The sequence below is a fragment of the Salvelinus fontinalis genome, chromosome 7 (assembly GCF_029448725.1).
Source record: "Salvelinus fontinalis isolate EN_2023a chromosome 7, ASM2944872v1, whole genome shotgun sequence".
Taxonomy (NCBI): domain Eukaryota; kingdom Metazoa; phylum Chordata; class Actinopteri; order Salmoniformes; family Salmonidae; genus Salvelinus; species Salvelinus fontinalis.
Genome location: NC_074671.1, coordinates 42,611,314 through 42,629,673, shown reverse-complemented (window position 1 = coordinate 42,629,673; position 18,360 = coordinate 42,611,314). Strand labels below are relative to the sequence as shown.

General features: G+C 46.5%; 1 protein-coding gene across 2 annotated transcripts in view; it reads left to right on the top strand.

Annotated features, from left to right (window-relative positions):
* The window catches only part of LOC129859496 (neuropilin-2-like), a 64,074-nt gene that overhangs the window by 22,025 nt on the left and 23,689 nt on the right, over positions 1–18,360 (top strand). For both annotated transcript variants that reach the window (XM_055929347.1, XM_055929348.1), the window contains exons 4-10: positions 1,523–1,753; positions 3,449–3,604; positions 3,991–4,160; positions 5,072–5,230; positions 15,824–15,968; positions 17,392–17,741; positions 17,908–18,052. In XM_055929347.1, coding sequence (XP_055785322.1) covers positions 1,523–1,753; positions 3,449–3,604; positions 3,991–4,160; positions 5,072–5,230; positions 15,824–15,968; positions 17,392–17,741; positions 17,908–18,052 — 1,356 coding nt within the window. The remainder of the gene's footprint in view (positions 1–1,522; positions 1,754–3,448; positions 3,605–3,990; positions 4,161–5,071; positions 5,231–15,823; positions 15,969–17,391; positions 17,742–17,907; positions 18,053–18,360) is intronic.

Below are 18,360 nucleotides of genomic sequence, written 5' to 3'. Positions count from 1 at the left end.
GACTTGTCTGTTGTGTGTGTGTGTGCGTGTGTGTGTGCGCGTGTGTGTGTGTGTTTCCTCTCTTCCTGCGGTAAAAGGCAGCAGTCCCTATCTCCATGAGGTCTATAAAAGTGTCGGCATAGTGACGGGTTAAGGCAGGCATCACACTGGCCTTGTCTCTACTCGTTAAACGAGAGGGTCTGACTGACCAATGGAGGCACAGGAGACACAAACACGCACACACACACATATATGTACACATGCATGGATGGACAACACACATGCACAAGCACACACACACGCACGCACACGCACACACAACACACATGCGGCCTTTGGAGACACATAGTGAGAACATTTAGACACTACACGTGGTGATGGTTGTGGTTGTTGTGATGTGGTTGAAGTAGGGTCATACAAGGTCAAATCAGATCTGGGGGGGGGGGGGGGGGGGCTTTGCCTCTTCCTCTTTGCTGCTCTTTCTGTTTGCCATGCCCCTCACAGAATCATTGCTATGTGCTGTTGGTAGAGCTAGTCTGTGTATTCGCAGTTTGCGTGGTGTAAGTATGCGTGTATGTGTGTCCCAGCAATGTTTTGAATAACAAGAGAGGTAGAGGAGAGGGAAGAAAGAGAGAGAGAGAGAGAGAGAGACAGCGCGAGAGGGTGAGAGGTGGGAACACAGAGAGTTTGGGGATTGTAAGGTGCAGGTGTATATGATCCGTGCTTCGAATAAATGAGAGAGCGAGAGAGACATGCACACAGATCATTAATGTGCACGTCCATAAACACTCAGTAACTCAGGGGTAAGTTTATATGGGAGGCACATCTGTCGAGAGCTCAAGGTGAGCCGCCCAGGGCGCATAAATCTGCATAGCTAATGAGCTGCCGACACGCCGTGCCGCTTAGCGAGCTTACCCCCGTTTGTTTTGGCATGTGTTTTTCTTCACTCTTCTTCTCTTTTTTTTGAAGCAAGGGAGTAAACGCAGAGCTTACTGGGCTGTGGGTTGTGGGGACGGTTATGAGGTTTATGATGAGGCGTGTGTGTGTCAAAGGTCAAATGGGGCTGCTTATATTTGTCCTGTTTCGCTGCGTGTACAAGAAGGGTAACCTGTACGAGTGTGAGGTGTGAAATGTAAATGTGTTTTTCTGAATATCCCAGCTCCCCCTGAGACACCCTCGGAGAGTGGGGTCATGGCCAGGGATCTGCCATTATTGACGGCGACCTTGAAGCAATTAGGGTTAAGTACCTTGTTCAAGGGCACATCGACAGATTTTTCACCTAGTCAGCTCGGAACCAGCGACCTTTTCGGTTACTGGCCCAACACTCTTAACCACTAGGGTACCTGCCACTCTGTGTGTGTGAGAGAGTGCATGCGCGTGCATGCGTGTGTATGTGAATATGTGAGTTACACAATGAACTGCAACTGGATTCTATTATTGCTGTCTTGCAGTGACAAATGTAGTTTCTTTAAAAAGATACCCTACTAGTAAAAAAAAATATTGCTTCTCTGTGGTAAATTACTCATGCCTGTGTTCTCCATAGGATCGGAATTCTGTTTCCGGAATTTCACCAGTCCTTCCGGAGTGATCGAGTCCCCCGGCTTCCCTGACAAGTACCCCCACAACCTGGAATGTTCTTACATCATCATAACTCCGCCCCACATGGACGTGACCCTGACCTTCTTGACCTTTGACCTGGAGAACGATCCCCTGCTGTCAGGAGAGGGAGACTGCAAGTACGACTGGCTGGACGTGTGGGACGGGCTGCCCCAGGGTGAGTGCTTACCAGACACATACACACATGCATGTCTACACACACATTCACACATACCATTTCATACACACACCCATACACACTATATGAGGTACCTGCATGTATTTGAACACAAACACACACACATACGCACACACGTCATCTACAATACCTCAATGAAGCTTTTCCTCCAGCCTTTGTCTCAATAACAATCCCGGAACTAGCCCGTTCCTGCATTAGCCATTCTACACCTCCCAGGACTTTCCCATGACCTGTTTCCCATTCATCCCCTTCATCACGCCTACTTTGCCCCACTTCCCCCTCGCTTCAATCTGCCATTATCACACAGCTCTCTCTTCCTGTTTGGTAATAGGGAGTATGGTGAAGTTGCCCCTAGATGCTGTTCTTGGGTCAGTTTGGCATTTTTCTCACAAATAGTTAAGGTTAGGATTGGGGCAGGGGAAGCTAATCCTAGATCTGTACCTAGGGGAAACTTCACACCGAAGCGATAGTGTGAGTGCAGTGCATGAGGGGTATCGGTTGCCGTGGAGTTGAGGCGCCTGTGGGCAGAGTTACATATTGCACCATAGCTACATGCTAGTGGTATCAGGAGAGATCAGGAAAGGAAGGGAAGGGGAACACTAGTGGGAGAAAGCTCTGGAGAGCGGCATCAAATCGCTTCGTATCTACCGCTGGGGCTGGGAGCAAGATGATGTTAGATTAGTAGAGAGGAGAATTTTGACTCTCACTTGCTCAAATATTTTAAACTTGAAATGGGGGCCCCAATACAACAGCGTCAATACCTCCTCACTTAGGGACAAACTACTCCCATTTTCAATGTGGTTTAAATGGTTGGGTCAATCACACAAGCTTAATAAAGATTCGTCTTGGGAGCAGTGTACTTTTCTATTACATGACCTATGTGGGAAGTACATTACATTTACAGACTAAAACTATATATAATAAAACTAAAGTATTGGGCATCAGTTCCATTTTAACTCAGAGAAGAGAGACAATATTCGTTGAAATTCCAATTCAAGAATCGTTTTTTCATTACTTGAATAAAGAATTTCAATTAACTTCCTTGATTGTCTGAACTGAAATGGAATTGAGCCCAACCCCATCAAGCACATTAGTCGGAACACTGAAGAGTCTTTAGATCTGAAGGAAAGGAATGGAAAACTGATTTGGGGAATCTTTAGGAACATTGTGTGTGTGTCTGTAATCCTGGGGAGCTGGGTGGGATTGGGTGGGTTTGAGAAGATTGGGTGACAGCAGTGTATAATCTAAAGTCTGCCCCCACAGTGGGTCTTAATCCCAGCCTAAACCACACGAGAGGGAGAGTCTCATGCTGAGACACAGACCTTCAGCGGTTTCATTAGTTGCTTACTCCAGTTTAAGCCTATGTCTGGACTAAAAAGCACTTTCATGGGAGATGCTCACATTCCATAAAATAAAATACACTGATGCTAATAAAACATGTTAAATCCTGAAATAAATATATAAAAAATAGGAAACACATCCGAATTTGCTTTTTTGCAGGCGTGTAGGAATCCTTTGTTGATATCGAATAAACGTGCAAGATTTTATTTTATGAAATAAATAAATTAGAAGGTCTAACAAGTATTTTCTTCCGTTTTTGTCAAACACTGAAAACATACTGTATATGTTACATGAAGATCCCTCCTAACTATTTGTGTCTGTCTGGGTTTCCAGTGGGCCCTCTGATTGGTCGTTACTGTGGTACTAAGATTCCTCCTGAGATCAAGTCGTCGTCTGGTTTACTGTCTCTGTCCTTCCACACGGACATGGCTGTGGCCAAAGACGGCTTCTCAGCCCGCTACAACATGACACACAAAGAAGTCAGTGACAGTAAGTAGCCCAACCCCTCTGTCTCTGTCCGTCCGTCTGACTTTCGTTTTCTCGTTCTCCTGTTCTCGCATTCTATATCCCTTTCTTTTTCTCTCTCTCTCCTTCCATCTCTCTCTCCCTCTATCATTCTATATGTGTCCTATTGTCTGCATAGTCACGTTCTATCTCTACCTCTCTTGATCTCGCCTTTCACTCCCTCTTTTCTCTCTTTCTTTCCCTCTCCCCAACCTCTCTTTCTCCCCCCTCTGGTCTCTCCCCCTCTAACTCTGGTACCCCTCTTTCCCCCAAACTCTCTGTCTCCTAACAACACCCTCCCTCACCTGGCCCTTTTCTCTCACTTCCCCCTCTAACCCCCCCCCCCCCCCCCCCCCCCCCCCTCTCCACAGCTTTCCACTGCAGTACAGCGTTTGGTCTGGAGTCAGGGAAGATTTCGGATGACCAGATCTCAGCCTCATCCTCCTTCTACGACGGCCGCTGGTCCCCTCGCCAGGCCAGGCTCAACAACATCGACAACGCCTGGACACCCAGCGAGGACAGCACCAAGGAGTACATCCAGGTCAGACAGTCAAAAAGAGACACAGCGAGAGAGACCGAGAGAGGGAGAGCGAGAGACAGAGATACACACACACACCCTCCCCCACACACACACACACACACACACACACACACACACACACACACACACACACACACACACACACACACACACACACACACACACACACACACACACACACACACACACACACACACACACACACACACACACACACACACACACACACACACACACACACATACACACACACACACACACACACACACACACACACACACACACACACACACACACACACACACACACACACACACACACACACACACACACAAACAATCAAACACTGTTTTGATAATATGCAGTGTGCGGAGCGGATGCAGGATGCTATCTGTCACTTGATAGATGAGTTTGCTACTCAGGAATGCGATGTTAACAGTGGAAGAGTGTGCCATTGATTTTTACCTCCTCTCCCTTATGCCGCTCTCCCTCCCCAACAGCAGCCTCATAGGGCCTGACAGCACTCCCCACTGTCTTTGTGACCGATGGACATAGCTCTTAACCTGACAGTGATGTATAGATCTATCTATGGGGGTAAATGACTCAAAGGAGTGCAGGATCTGCATAGTTACGTCATATCTCTATTGTACCAATAACCTTACCTACTAGGTCTCTCGTTCTCTCTCTGTGCCTGGAAAAATGGAGGACGGTAAGAATAGAGCAGAATAGAATAAAATGGAATCAAATAAATAGATACTTTATTGTCATCTATTTGTAATAAATGGAAATGTATCTTCCGCTTCTTCTGAAATGTATCTCATTATTTTCAATCTCTTCTACCTCTCTCCCTCTCTCTTTCTCTCTGTCTCTCTCTGTCTCTCTCTCCCTCTCTCTCCCTCTCTCTCTCCCAGGTGGACCTCCACTTCCTCAAGGTGCTGACAGGCATCGCCACCCAGGGAGCAGTCTCCAAGGAGACGCAGAAGTCCTACTACGTGTCCACCTTCAAGCTGGAGGTCAGCACCAATGGAGAGGACTGGATGACCTATCGCTACGGCAGCAAGAATCACAAGGTAATCTAAAACCCCAATGTGGCACCTGGAACCTAGAACCCAAATGTGAAACCTAGAACCAAATGTGGAACCTAAAACCTAGAACTCCAATGTGGAACCCAGTTCTCAAAGTCTCAGTTGGTTGTGTATCAGTTTTTTCAACTGCAGCCTAGCTGGCAAAACTAGTTGACACAACGTCGTAAGAAATGTGAAATTGGTTGTAATGACATCATTTCTAACAGTTTTGCCCGCTAGGAGACTAGCTGGTTCAATTTGCTCTGGATAAGCATGTCCTATCCAGACATTTAAATTACTCAAATGTAAATGCAATGTAATTCCCACATGGGTCATGTAATACAAAAGTACACTGCTCCCAAGACGAATCTCTATAAGCTTGTGTGATTGACCCAACCATTTAAACCATATTGAAAATGGGAGTAGTTTGGCCCTAAGTGAGGAGGTATTGAAGCTGTTGTATTCAAATATACAGACTAAAACTAGATTAAAATGTTCTTAATTTGTCTGAAATATATCCCAGTTATCAAGGCCAGGAGAGTTAGCTGCTCTGTTGGTGCTCTTCCGATGATACTGTGGGAATGACTGGGATTTATTTTGAGATTCCTGCTGGGAATGTGTATTGACATGAGTCATGTCCCTATCCCATGAAGTGTCTTCCTGATAGATTAATGAAAAGAGGGAAGCAGGGAGAGATGGAAAGAAGGAGGGAGGAACCTGCCAAACATGAACAATAGACTCCTCTGTGTGCCCATATCTATCTCTGCAATTCATCATCCTTTTACATACACACAAACACACACCAGTGGGGTTGTAAACACAGCTGGAGTGTGGAAGAGGTTTGTGTGTGTGTGCGTGCATGCTTGAGTTTGTTTATGTTTGTCAATGGGATAAGGTATGAATATAGTACTCATACTCAATGTAAACGCGAACTTTGACCCAGATATGTAAACTCAGCAAAAAAAGAAACATCCTCACTGTCAACTGCATTTATTTTCAGCAAACTTAACATGTGTAAATATTTGTATGAACATAACAAAATTCAACAACTGAGACATAAACTGAACAAATTCCACAGACATCTGACTAACAGAAATGTAATGATGTGTCCTTGAACAAAGGGGGGGTCAAAATCAAAATTAACAGTCAGTATCTGGTGTGGCCACCAGCTGCATTAAGTACTGCAGTGCATCTCCTCCTCATGGACTGCACCAGATTTTCCACTTTTTGCTGTTAGATGTTACCCCACTCTTCCACCAAGGAACCTGCAAGTTCCCAGACATTTCTGGGGGGGAATGGCCCTCGCCCTCACCCTCAGATCCAACAGGTACCAAACATGTTCAATGGGATTGAGATCTGGGCTCTTTGCTGGCCAAGGCAGAACACTGACATTCCTGTCTTGCAGGAAATCACGCACAGAACGAGCAGTATGGCTAGTGGCATTGTCATGCTGGAGTGTCATGTCAGGATGAGCCTGCGGGAAGGTACCACATGAGGTAGGAGGATGTCTTCCCTGTAACGCACAGCATTGAGATTGGCTGCAATGACAACAAGCTCAGTACGATGATGCTGTGACACACGGCCCCAGACCATGACGGACCCTTCACCTCCAAATCAATCCCACTCCAGAGTACAGGCCTCGGTGTAACGCTCATTCCTTCGACGATAAACGCGAATCCGACCATCGAGACAAAACCGCAACTCGTCAGTGAAGAGCACTTTTTGCCAGTCCTGTCTGGTCCAACGACGGTGGGTTTGTGCCCATAGGCGACGTTGTTACCGGTGATGTCTGGTGAGGACCTGCCTTACAACATGCCTACAAGCCCTCAGTCCTGCCTTTCTCAGCCTATTGCGGACAGTCTGAGCACTGATGGAGGGATTGTGCGTTCCTGGTGTAACTCGGGCAGTTGTTGTTGCCATCCTGTACCTGTCCCGCAGGTGTCATGTTCGGATGTACTGATCCTGTGCAGGTGTTGTTACACGTGGTCTGCCACTGCGAGGACGATCAGCTGTCCATCCTGTCTCCCTGTAGCGCTGTCTTCGGCGTCTCGCAGTACGGACATTGCAATTTCTTGCCCTGGCCACATCTGCAGTCCTCATGCCTCCTTAAAGCATGTCTAAGGCATGTTCACGCAGATGAGCAGGGACCCTGGGCGTCTTTCTTTTGGTGTTTTTCAGCGTCAGTAGAAAGGCCTCTATATTGTCCTAAGTTTTCAGTACTGTGACCTTAATTGCCTACCGTCTGTAAGCTGTTAGTGTCTTAACGACCGTTCCACAGGTGCATGTTCATTAATTGTTTATGGTTCATTGAACAAGCATGGGAAACAGTGTTTCGGATTATCTTTGGGGTCCTGAAAAAGGAGCGTTAATTTTTTTGCTGAGTTTACGTTAAAGCCACCGTGGACTGTAGAGAGGGGGAGAGTCATCAGCTTTTTTAATCCCAACCTCCTTTCTCCCTCCCTGGGGCCCCTGTGTGTCTGTTTCAGCTTTCGGTGGCAGTGGGGGGCATACAATGTCTGTGAGGCGATTATTTGAGGAAATGGATTTAGAATTAAATTTCAAAAACTCAACAGCTGGAAATCCCCCCCCCCCCCCCCCCCCCACCACACACACATACCACCTGACCTTAGAGCAGACTGTCTGGACTGGGGTGTGTGTGTGTAGGGTTGGGGGGGGGGGGGGGGGGTCACAGTCTGTCTAGTAATATCCAGAACGTTCATTTACATACAGAATGTGCGTACCAGACGTAGGTTTAAATAGATGGGCGGGGTTTGTACATTTTAGACTATTATATTGGTTCATACACACGCACAGGTCTGGTACACGCACACACACGCACACACACGCACACACCCTAAACCTCGTAGAAACAGGTCACGATACTCATTCTAACCGCCTCTTTCAATGCCCTCTCAGTGGACGTTATCTGGAGCCGTACAAGATAGAACGTCCCCTGTCCATATGTATGTTCCGTGACAGTTAATCCAACAATGGTGGCGTCTGACAGACACACAGAGTTCGAGTTAGCCTGGCCCTAAGGCCCTAAGCCCTTAGAGATCCTTTAAGTGTTTAAACCAGGGAACACGATGGGGGGCATGGCAATGAAAGGAGATTTGCCCTTCTGATTGTCATTTAACAGTTAGTTTCTAGCTAAACCAATGGGCTGGTTATGGGAGTGTCGGAGTGTGTGTGTGGGGGGAATGTGTGTTCATATATGTGTGTGTGTGTGTGTGTGTGTGTGTGTGTGTGTGTGTGTGTGTGTGTGTGTGTGTGTGTGTGTGTGTGTGTGTGTGCGTGCGTGTGTGTGTGTGTGTGTGTGTGTGTGTGTGTGTGTGTGTGTGTTTGTGTGCGCGTGCATGTCCCACTGGTGATATGTCGTCAGGTATAAGTCAACTACAGTATGAGTGAAGGGATTGGGACATCCTGTCCGTCTGCTGAGCATGTGTGTGTGTTTGCAGGATGTGTTTGTCTATGAGTCTGTGCATGTCTGCGTCTGTATTTATTTATGTGCAGAAGTGTGTGTGTGAGTGTGTGAGGATGCCTGCCTGTATGGGTGCCCATACAGCTCTGGAAAAAATTAAGAGACCACTGCAAAATTATCAGTTTCTCTGGTTTTACTTTATATAGGTATGTGTTTGGATAAAATTGACTTTTTTGTTTTATTCTAGAAACTACTGACAACATTTCTCCCAAATTCCCCCAAATAATATTGTCATTTAGATCATTTATTTGCAGAAAATGACAACTGGTCAAAATAACCAAAAATATGCAGTGTTAGCAGACCTCGAATAATGCAAAGAAAATAAGTTCATTTTCATTTTTAAACAACACAATACTAATGTTTTAACTTAGGAAGAGTTCAGAAATCAATATTTGGTGGAATAACCCTGATTTTCAATCACAGCTTTCATGCGTCTTGACATGCTCTCTACCAGTCTTTCACATTGATGTTGGGTGACTTCATGCCACTCCTGGCACAAGAATTCAAGCAGCTCAGCTTTCCTTGATGGCTTGTGACCATCCATCTTCCTCTTGATCACATTCCAGAGGTTTTCATTGTGGTTCAGGTCTGGAGATTGGGCTGGCCATGACAGGGTCTTGATCTGGTGGTCCTCCACCCACACCTTGATTGACCTGGCTGTGTGGCATGGAGCATTGTCCTGCTGGAAAAACCAATCCTCAGAGTTGGGATTGTTTTTCTTCCAGGACAACCTTGTACGTGGCTTGATTCATGCGTCCTTCACAAAGATTAATCTGTCCGATTCCAGCCTTGCTGAAGCACCCCCAGATCATCACCGATCCTCCACCAGATTTCACAGTGGGTGCAAGACACTGTGGCTTGTAGGCCTCTCCAGGTCTCGCACCCACTGTGAAATGTTGTTATTTTTGACCAGTTGTCATTTTCTGCAAATACATTTTCTAAATGACAATAGTTTTATTTGGGAGAAATGTTGTCAGTAGTTTATAGAATAAAATAAATAATTTCATTTTACCCAAACACATACAGTTGAAGTCGGAAGTGTACATACACTTAGGTTGGAGTCATTATAACTAGTTTTTCAACCACTCGACACATTTCTTGTTAACAAACTATCGTTTTGGCAAGGCGGTTTGGACATCTACTTTGTGCATGACACAAGTCATTTTTCCAACAATTGTTTAAAAACAGATTATTTCACTTATAATTCACTGTATCACAATTCCAGTGGGTCAGAAGTTTACATACACTAAGTTGACTGCCTTTAAACAGCTTGGAAAATTCCCGAAAATGATGTCATGGCTTTAGAAGCTTCTGATAGGCTAATTGACATAATGAGTTAATTGGAGGTGTACCTGTGGATGTAGTTCAAGGCCTACCTTCAAACTCAGTGCCTCTTTGCTTGACTTCATGGGAAAGACCTCAGAAAGTCTGGGTCATCCTTGGGAGCAATTTCCAAACGCCTGAAGGTACCACGTTCATCTGTACAAACAATAGTACGCAAGTATAAACACCAACACCACAGTCGTCATACCGCTGAGGAAGGAGACGCGTTCTGTCTCCTAGAGATGAATGTACTTTGGTGCGAAAAATGCAAATCAATCCCAGAACAACAGCAAATGACCTTGTGAAGATGCTGGAGGAAACAGGTACAAAAGTATCTATATCCACAGTAAAACGAGTCCTATATCGACATAACCTGAAAGGCCGCTCAGCAAGGAAGAAGCCACTGCTCCAAAACCACCATAAAAAAGCCAGACTACTGTTTGCAACTGCACATAGGGACAAAGATTGCACTTTTTGGAGAAATGTCCTCTGGTCTGATGAAACAAAAATAGAACTGTTTGGCCATAATGACCATCATTATGTTTGGAGGAAAAAGGGGGAGGCTTTCAAGCTGAAGAACACCATCCCAACCATGAAGCACGGGGGTGGCAGCATCATGTTGTGGGGGGGATTTGCTGCAGGAGGGACTGATGCACTTCACAAAATAGATGGCATCATGAGGAAGGAAAAATATGTGGATATATTGAAGCAACATCTCAACACATCAGTCAGGAAGTTAAAGCTTGGTCTCAAATGGGTCTTCCAAATGGACAATGACCCCAAGCATACTTCCAAAGTTGTGGCAAAATGGCTTAGGGACAACAAAGTCAAGGTTTTGGAGTGGCCATCACAAAGCCTTGAAAAATTTGTGGGCAGAACTGAAAAGCGTGTGCAAGCAGGGAGGCCTACAAACCTGACTCAGTTACACCAGCTCTGTCAGGAAGAACGGGCCAAAATTCACCCAACTTGTTTCGGGAAGCTTGTGGAAGGCTACCCGAAACGTTTGACCCAAGTTAAACAATTTAAAGGCAATGCTGCCAAATATTGAGTGTATGTAAACTTCTGACCCACTGGGAATGTGATGAAAGAAATAAAAGCTGAAATAAATCATTCTCTTTAGTATTATTCTGACATTTCACCTAGGATTAAATGTACCTATAAATGGTAAATCCAGAGAAACTGATCATTTTGCAATATGTCTATGTAATTTTTTCCAGAGCTGTATGTGTGTGTGTTGGTGTGCGTGTGCATGTGCGTGTGTGTGTGTGTGTGTGTGTGTGTGTGTGTGTGTGTGTGTGTGTGTGTGTGTGTGTGTGTGTGTGTGTGTGTGTGTGTGTGTGTGTGTGTGTGTGTGTGTGTGTGTGTGTGTGTGTGTGTGTGTGGGAGCAGGGTGCCGACACACGGATACAGCAGCTGGAGGTCTCTTAGTCATTGTTCCGTAGTGAGCGACAGAAGGTTGGAAACATCAAGGTTGGAAACCGTTCTCATAAAGCGGATCTGAAGAATCACGCAAGTAGCACCAGGGTCTTAGTCATTAGTGCACGCCGTAGCAAACAGAAAAACAAAAAGAAGCAATTCTTATTGGGCAAATTCAGTTGGCTCCCTCCCCTTTTTCAGCCTGTTTGCTTCAGTTTGGTTCCTAGTAAATACACCCCATGTCTATGATTTTGACTGAAATGGCATCATAGCATAGAGTTCCTTTTGTGCCAAATTGCTATTCCTCTTCCTCTGTGTGGGACTGACAGTTTATTGTTGGAGCATGTGTGATTTATTAAATAGGCATCATACTACTCACACATGCACATCGTTACTTGACACAGCTTTCTCACATACACATACACACATTTACTCATAAAGACATACACACATGCATTCACATTCGCGCACACAAACACACATTGTGCCTGAATGGGGGAATCACATTAGCCCAAATAATAAACAGACACGGTGTGTGTCGCGGAAATGCATTGTCTTACTGTGCTAAATCTGCCACCCTGTAACCTGGGAGAAAAACAGCCCACACTGCAGTTACAGCCTGTTACTCTCAGTCACACACACTAGCTGTGTCAAACACACACACTCAAATGTAGAAACACACACATTTACGCAGGCACGTAGACACACACACACACACACACACACAAACATATACACAGGCATGTCTACACACTCAAGCACATAGACACACACACACATAGGCATGTAGACACACATACACCTAACACACACACACACACACACACTCACCCACACACCAAACCACGCACACACTTGCAGTGTGATGAGAGCGAAATGAGGGAAGTGGGGCAGAGTGGGAGACATTGACAAAAACAACTGTGTGAGGGGGTGGGAGACCATTTCTAAGGAGTGCTGTACCTCAGCATACACACACACACACACACACACACACACACACACACACACACACACACACACACACACACACACACACACACACACACACACACACACACACTCCTCAGCCCTGCTGGCCCCCTCTTCAAGCCACTAGTGGAAAGCAGCCAGTTGGAACCAATTGTCAACATCTTCATACAGAGCGAGAAACGGAAGGCGGGAGGGAGGGAGGGGGATGGATAGAAAGACAGACAGAGAATAATGTCTTGTGCAGAGCTTGGCCACATCTCCCTGTGGTGCCATCAGCTTCAAGGGAAACACAGCAGAGACGGCAGCGTTGTGCCAAAAGCACCGGGACAGGGAGAGAGGGGGGGGGGGGGGGGGGGGGGGGGGGGGGGGGGGCAGAGAGAGAAGGCAAATGGATCATCTCGGGATGAGTTGAGCTTCTCTCTCTACTTTCTCTCTCTCTCTCTCTCTCTACAGTAGATCTCCATTTGTTATTCTTTGTTTTCTCCCCATCTTGTTTTTAGAGAACTGTTTTCATCTGGGAGACTCAGCCCAGTCTGACACGATCTCCTTCCACTACTCTGCACACACTCCCTCTCTTTCGCCGTGACCTCATTCTTCTCCGGAGGGTCATCAATAGTTAAATATCCACGGTGCCTCTGTCCCGCCGGTGTCCATCCGCTCCAGGCATTTGACCGTCACATAAATGTGGGAGGGTTTCCGGGGTGTGTATATGTGTGAAGTGGTGCAGTAGGGCTAGGGTAGGGTGGGTTAAGGGGTTCGTTGGGGGGGTTCGTTATAATTTCATGACCTGCCACACGAGGAGACAACATGACAATGTTAATTATTTAGCTCTCTTTGCCCTGTGTGCTGAGTAGGGGCGAAGCTAGACTGGTCACCCCCCCCCCACCTATTCCTTCCCGTCGTCAGGCAGATTACAAGGTTTGCCCAGACGACTGGCTGAATGACACCCACAGTCTGCCAGAGCAGCACATCCCATACCATCACATACAATAACACACTCATGTAATTTGCATGAACACATATGATGTACATAGAGCGTACACATGTTCTAACAAAAACTCATGCACATCAACTCTAACCCCCACACACACACACGCACGCACGCGCACGCACACACACACACACACACACACACACACACACACACACACACACACACACACACACACACACACACACACACACACACACAACTTTATGACCCTTCACGTTTCCAGCAAATGTCCAGGTGTCTAATGAGCGGAATGACTTTTGACCCTGCTGATAGGGTAATTGAGGTCAGGGGTAAGGGGTAAGGATGTAACTAGAGAGAGGAAGAGGAAACAGAGGGGACTGGGGATGTCTGCAGCATGACTCTCCTTCAACCATCCCCACCCTCTCTCTCTATTTCTCCCTCTCTCATATCCTTCTTTATTTTCTAAAAACCCTCCCTCACGCCCTCATGCCCCCCCCCCCAAAAAAAAAAGTTATGTTGAATGTCGAACATCACAAAATGAAGTTCTAAAATGTCGTTTTAAGTCTAAGGACAAATCTGTGTGGCGAATGGTTGTTTGGGCCATTAAAAGATAAGTGACATTATCTCTATACCATCTGGCAGTAGGTGAGAACTGGCTATGTTTACTTCTGGAGGGCGGTTTATGGTTTGGACTCATGGGTGTTAGGTTAACACACACACACACATGCGTATGAGCATAAGCAGTGCACAGGGCCAAACAAAATACCAGGGGACAGAGTGGCCTCGGACACAGGGAGAGGAAGATCGGAAGAGATAGAGAGAGTGAAAAGACTATAGTGAGGAAGAGGAAGAGGGAGTGAAGGAAAGGTTGGCAGAATGATTATAGCCTCCGATACATAGAGGAGAGGGGAGGAAAATATAATACAAATAAAGTCAGAGAGAAGAACAGACAAGTAATGATATAGAGAGTGAAAGAGAGAGAGAGAGAGAAAGCGAGAGAATTACCATAGACACAAAGGAGAAGAGCGAAAGAGGCGCATTGAAAGCACATTCAAGTATTTGACTATAGGCCTACATTGCATATGACAGTAGGCCGGCATTTCATGCAAAAACATTGCTCTAAATAAGCCTTGTTAAAACCTCTAGCTCTGGCGCCCTCTGTGGTCAGTTGGTGTAACGACTCTCCCTGGCTGTCAATCTGGTGCATTTTAGGCCACAATACACGTTTCTACAGTGTCTGTGTCCCAAATGGCACTCTATTGCCTTTGTAGTGCACTACATACAGAGAGAGAGAGAGAGAGAGAGAGAGAGAGAGAGAGAGAGAGAGAGAGAGAGAGAGAGAGAGAGAGAGAGAGAGAGAGAGAGAGAGAGAGAGAGAGAGATGTTTTTATGGGGTGTGGTTGGTGGAAGACCTCCAGACCGGATAGAGGGATAGGACATGAGGTGGGTCAGACGTCTCTCACCATTGGTTCCTCCCACAAGCATGAGGGGACGTCTGTTGTCTGTCTGTGTCCTTCCTCTAAACAAGGGAGAGGCTCCTCTCCTACAGTCACATTTACCCTCTAACCTCGCTCCCTGAGGGGTCAAGAGAGGAAGGGAGGTGTAAGGAGTGGGGTGGACGTTCAGGACGGATGCCACAGGAAGTAGTCCCTGGTCTTGTCCTGCCCTCCTGCAGAGACTTCCTGTTATTGTTACAGAACGCCCAATCCTGTCCGACCTTGCCCTGTCATGTCCACCAAGCATTTCTGTCCACTGTTCAGTCCCCCCAGGGTGGTAGTGTGTGTGTGCGGTGTGGGAAAGGGAGTGTGTGTGTGGTTGGGATGTGTGTGTGTGTTCGTTGCGTGTGTGTGTCTGCCCTTCCAAACCCCTACCATCCCTCACCGTTTGCCCCACAAACACAGACAGAGAGCTGGGTGGGTGTCATTGGATCTGTGTTTAGGTTGTCTGTGCTTAGCTGGGGCTCTGTGTGTGTGCAGCGAAGCGAGACTCACACTGCGGGCTATGGATGTGTGTGGTAGAGAGAGAGATTGCGAGGAAGAGAGAACTGAAAACTTGCTCGCACACCTTTTCACTTTTTGTCCCAAAATTATTGTTTGGAATGTGAGGACAAAAAGCCCCTCTTCGACACGCACAGCTCATAGCTCCACGCACCTGCAGATTTAACTAACATTTACATTTTGGTAATTTAGCAGATGCTCTTATCCAGAGCGATTTACGGTCAAGAAATTGAGCGCGGCAATCCTCTCTTCTCACTGTGTCACTCACTCATTTACTCATCCCCATCACGCCGGCTGATGCATCGGGCAGCAACAAAGGCTATCCACTTCTGTCGGTGTTTGGCCACCTTCAACACTGTGCCCTAGCACTGCTGATGTGTGTGTGGTATAAAATGTGTGTGGTATCTTTTGATTGGTATAAACGTCTAACCGTATACCCCTCTTTGTGTGTTCTCCAGACGTTCCATGCGAACACAGACCCATCTGAGGTGGTGTTGAACCGCATACCCCAGCCCGTCTTAGCCCGCTTCGTACGCATCCGGCCTCAGAACTGGAAGAACGGCATTGCCCTGCGTTTCGAGCTCTACGGCTGCCAGATCATAGGTGTGTGTGAGAGGGAGCCAAGGGAAAAGAGACGTCTCAGTTATTTTGACTTAGATACTTGAGGCATCTTTTACATTATATCCTCTGTCCCACTGCACGTCAAAACAGAGTATTTTTGAGAGACAAAATGTGTTCCGGCATCTCCTGCTCTCAGTGAAGAAACTTTAAAAATTCCCTTAGAAGAAATGCCAGCCAGTTTATGCATTAACTACGCAGTAACATGAGCACACACACACACACACACACTCACACACGCATACATAAGAACTTCCGACAGCAACCAGAGCATTAGTCTAATCAAAGTTTTACTCCGTTCTCAGCCAGCATGTCTCCAATCACTTCCTCGTCCGCATTCGTCTTTTTTCCCTCACTCTCACTCTCTCTACCTTTCCACTATGTTTCTGCTCCCCTTCCTCCTTCTCCTAAATTTCTCCCTCGTAATCATTATTTTCTCTCGCTTTCATTTTCTCTCTCATTCCATACTCTGTTCTTGCTTTTCACTTTTTCTCCCCCTCTCGCTCCCTCTCCACCTACTCCAATTCTCTCTATCAATATCCTTTCTCTACCTTTGAATAATTCTCTGTCTCTCCCCGTTTTCCTCTTCCTCTCCCTCTCCTGCCCTTTAAACTGTTTTTGACTTCAGGATATCGGCCTACTTTCTCTCAACCCCATACAATCTCGCAGATGCAGTATGTCACAAGAAAGGGTCACAATCCATCATTCATGACACTCTTGTTCACTTGTAAACCTTGAACTGTGATTCACAGAGGGAGAGAGAGAACCACTCATTAGCTAGTATTGCAAGTGCATGTTAGACTGGCTCTCACCGTTCAGGTACACACATAGTCACTTGAAGACAAGCACGATGACCTCACGTCGATACACACACTCACATACACACACACACACACACATACATTTCTGTTGTCATTTATCCATAATTTACATTCATTGCCAGTGCTGTGACATAACAGCATGAAACTTTGATCTGTGTGCTCTTAAACCGTCAACCCTACTAATGCTCTCCTCTCTCTCTCTCCTCGCTCGGTCTCACTCCCTCTGTCTCGTCTTGTCTCTGGTCTTCTCTCCCCTGTTTCTCCCTCGGTCTCTTCCTCGCTAATCTCCTCTACCGTCCTCTTTCTCTCGCTCTTTCCCCTACCATTCTCCCTCGCTCTTTCTTTCTTCTCTCTCCTAGTTCCATCTCTCTCTCCTCCTCCTCTATCATCTCCTGGAACCCCTCCCCTTCTCTCCCTCCTTCTCTCTCGTTGCTTCTTTTACAGATAATATGTGAGGGTTGAAATGTGATAGTTTTGTGTAATGTATAACATTGACCCAATAAAGGGGATTTTGATCAATAATTTCCCTTCCCACTCCCCCTCCCTTCCCCATCCCTCTCCCCACTCATCTTCTTCCATAACTTCAGATGCTCCGTGTTCAGAGATGCAGGGCCTCCTCTCTGGCCTGCTCCCTGACGCCCAGATCTCAGCCTCGTCAGCTCGAGACATGCTGTGGTCCCCTGGGAATGCCCGCCTTGTGGGCAGCCACTCAGGCTGGTTCCCCAGCCCCGCTCAGCCCCTGGCTGGAGAGGAGTGGCTCCAAGTGGACCTGGGTGTCCCCAAGACTGTCGGGGGGATTATTACCCAGGGGGCGAGGGGCGGAGAGGGGACAAGCAGCACGGACAACAGGGCCTTTGTGAGGAAGTACCGCGTGGCTCACAGTCTAGACGGGAAGGACTGGGGGTACGTTATGGACAGCAAGACCAGCCAGCCCAAGGTGAGTGTGGGGGAGGGGGACATGTGTAGGATGGGGGTGATGTTGGGGTTGTGTGTGCGTGCATGTCAGTGTAAAGTATGATTATACTCATTTAAATAATCTACACAAAGATTTTTGCCACAGTACATTTAAATATTTCTGCTTTATTTCTGTTTGCGTGTTGCAGATATTTGAGGGGAATACCCACTACGACACCCCTGAGCTACGCCGTTTTGAGGAGACCCTGGCCCAGTTCATCAGGATCTATCCAGAGAGGTGGTCTCCTGCCGGGATCGGGATGAGAGTGGAAATATTGGGCTGTGACGTGCCAGGTAAGCTCGTGGTATTCTATTAACTTTCCCGGCTTAGACACATGTACACTCCTCTCCCCACCGGAGACTGAGGTTCAATCCCCGCTCCAAACGTTCAATCTGTTTCTCCTCTCTGTCATTGCATAACTGCCAAAATATCCTACAAATATACACTACCGTTCAAAAGTTTGGGGTCACTTGTTTTTGAAATAAAAGCTATTTTTTTGGTCTATTAAAATAACATAAAATTGATCAGAAATGCAATGTAGACATTGTTAATATTGTAAATAACTAAATTAGCTGGAAACGGCTGATTTTTAATGGAATAT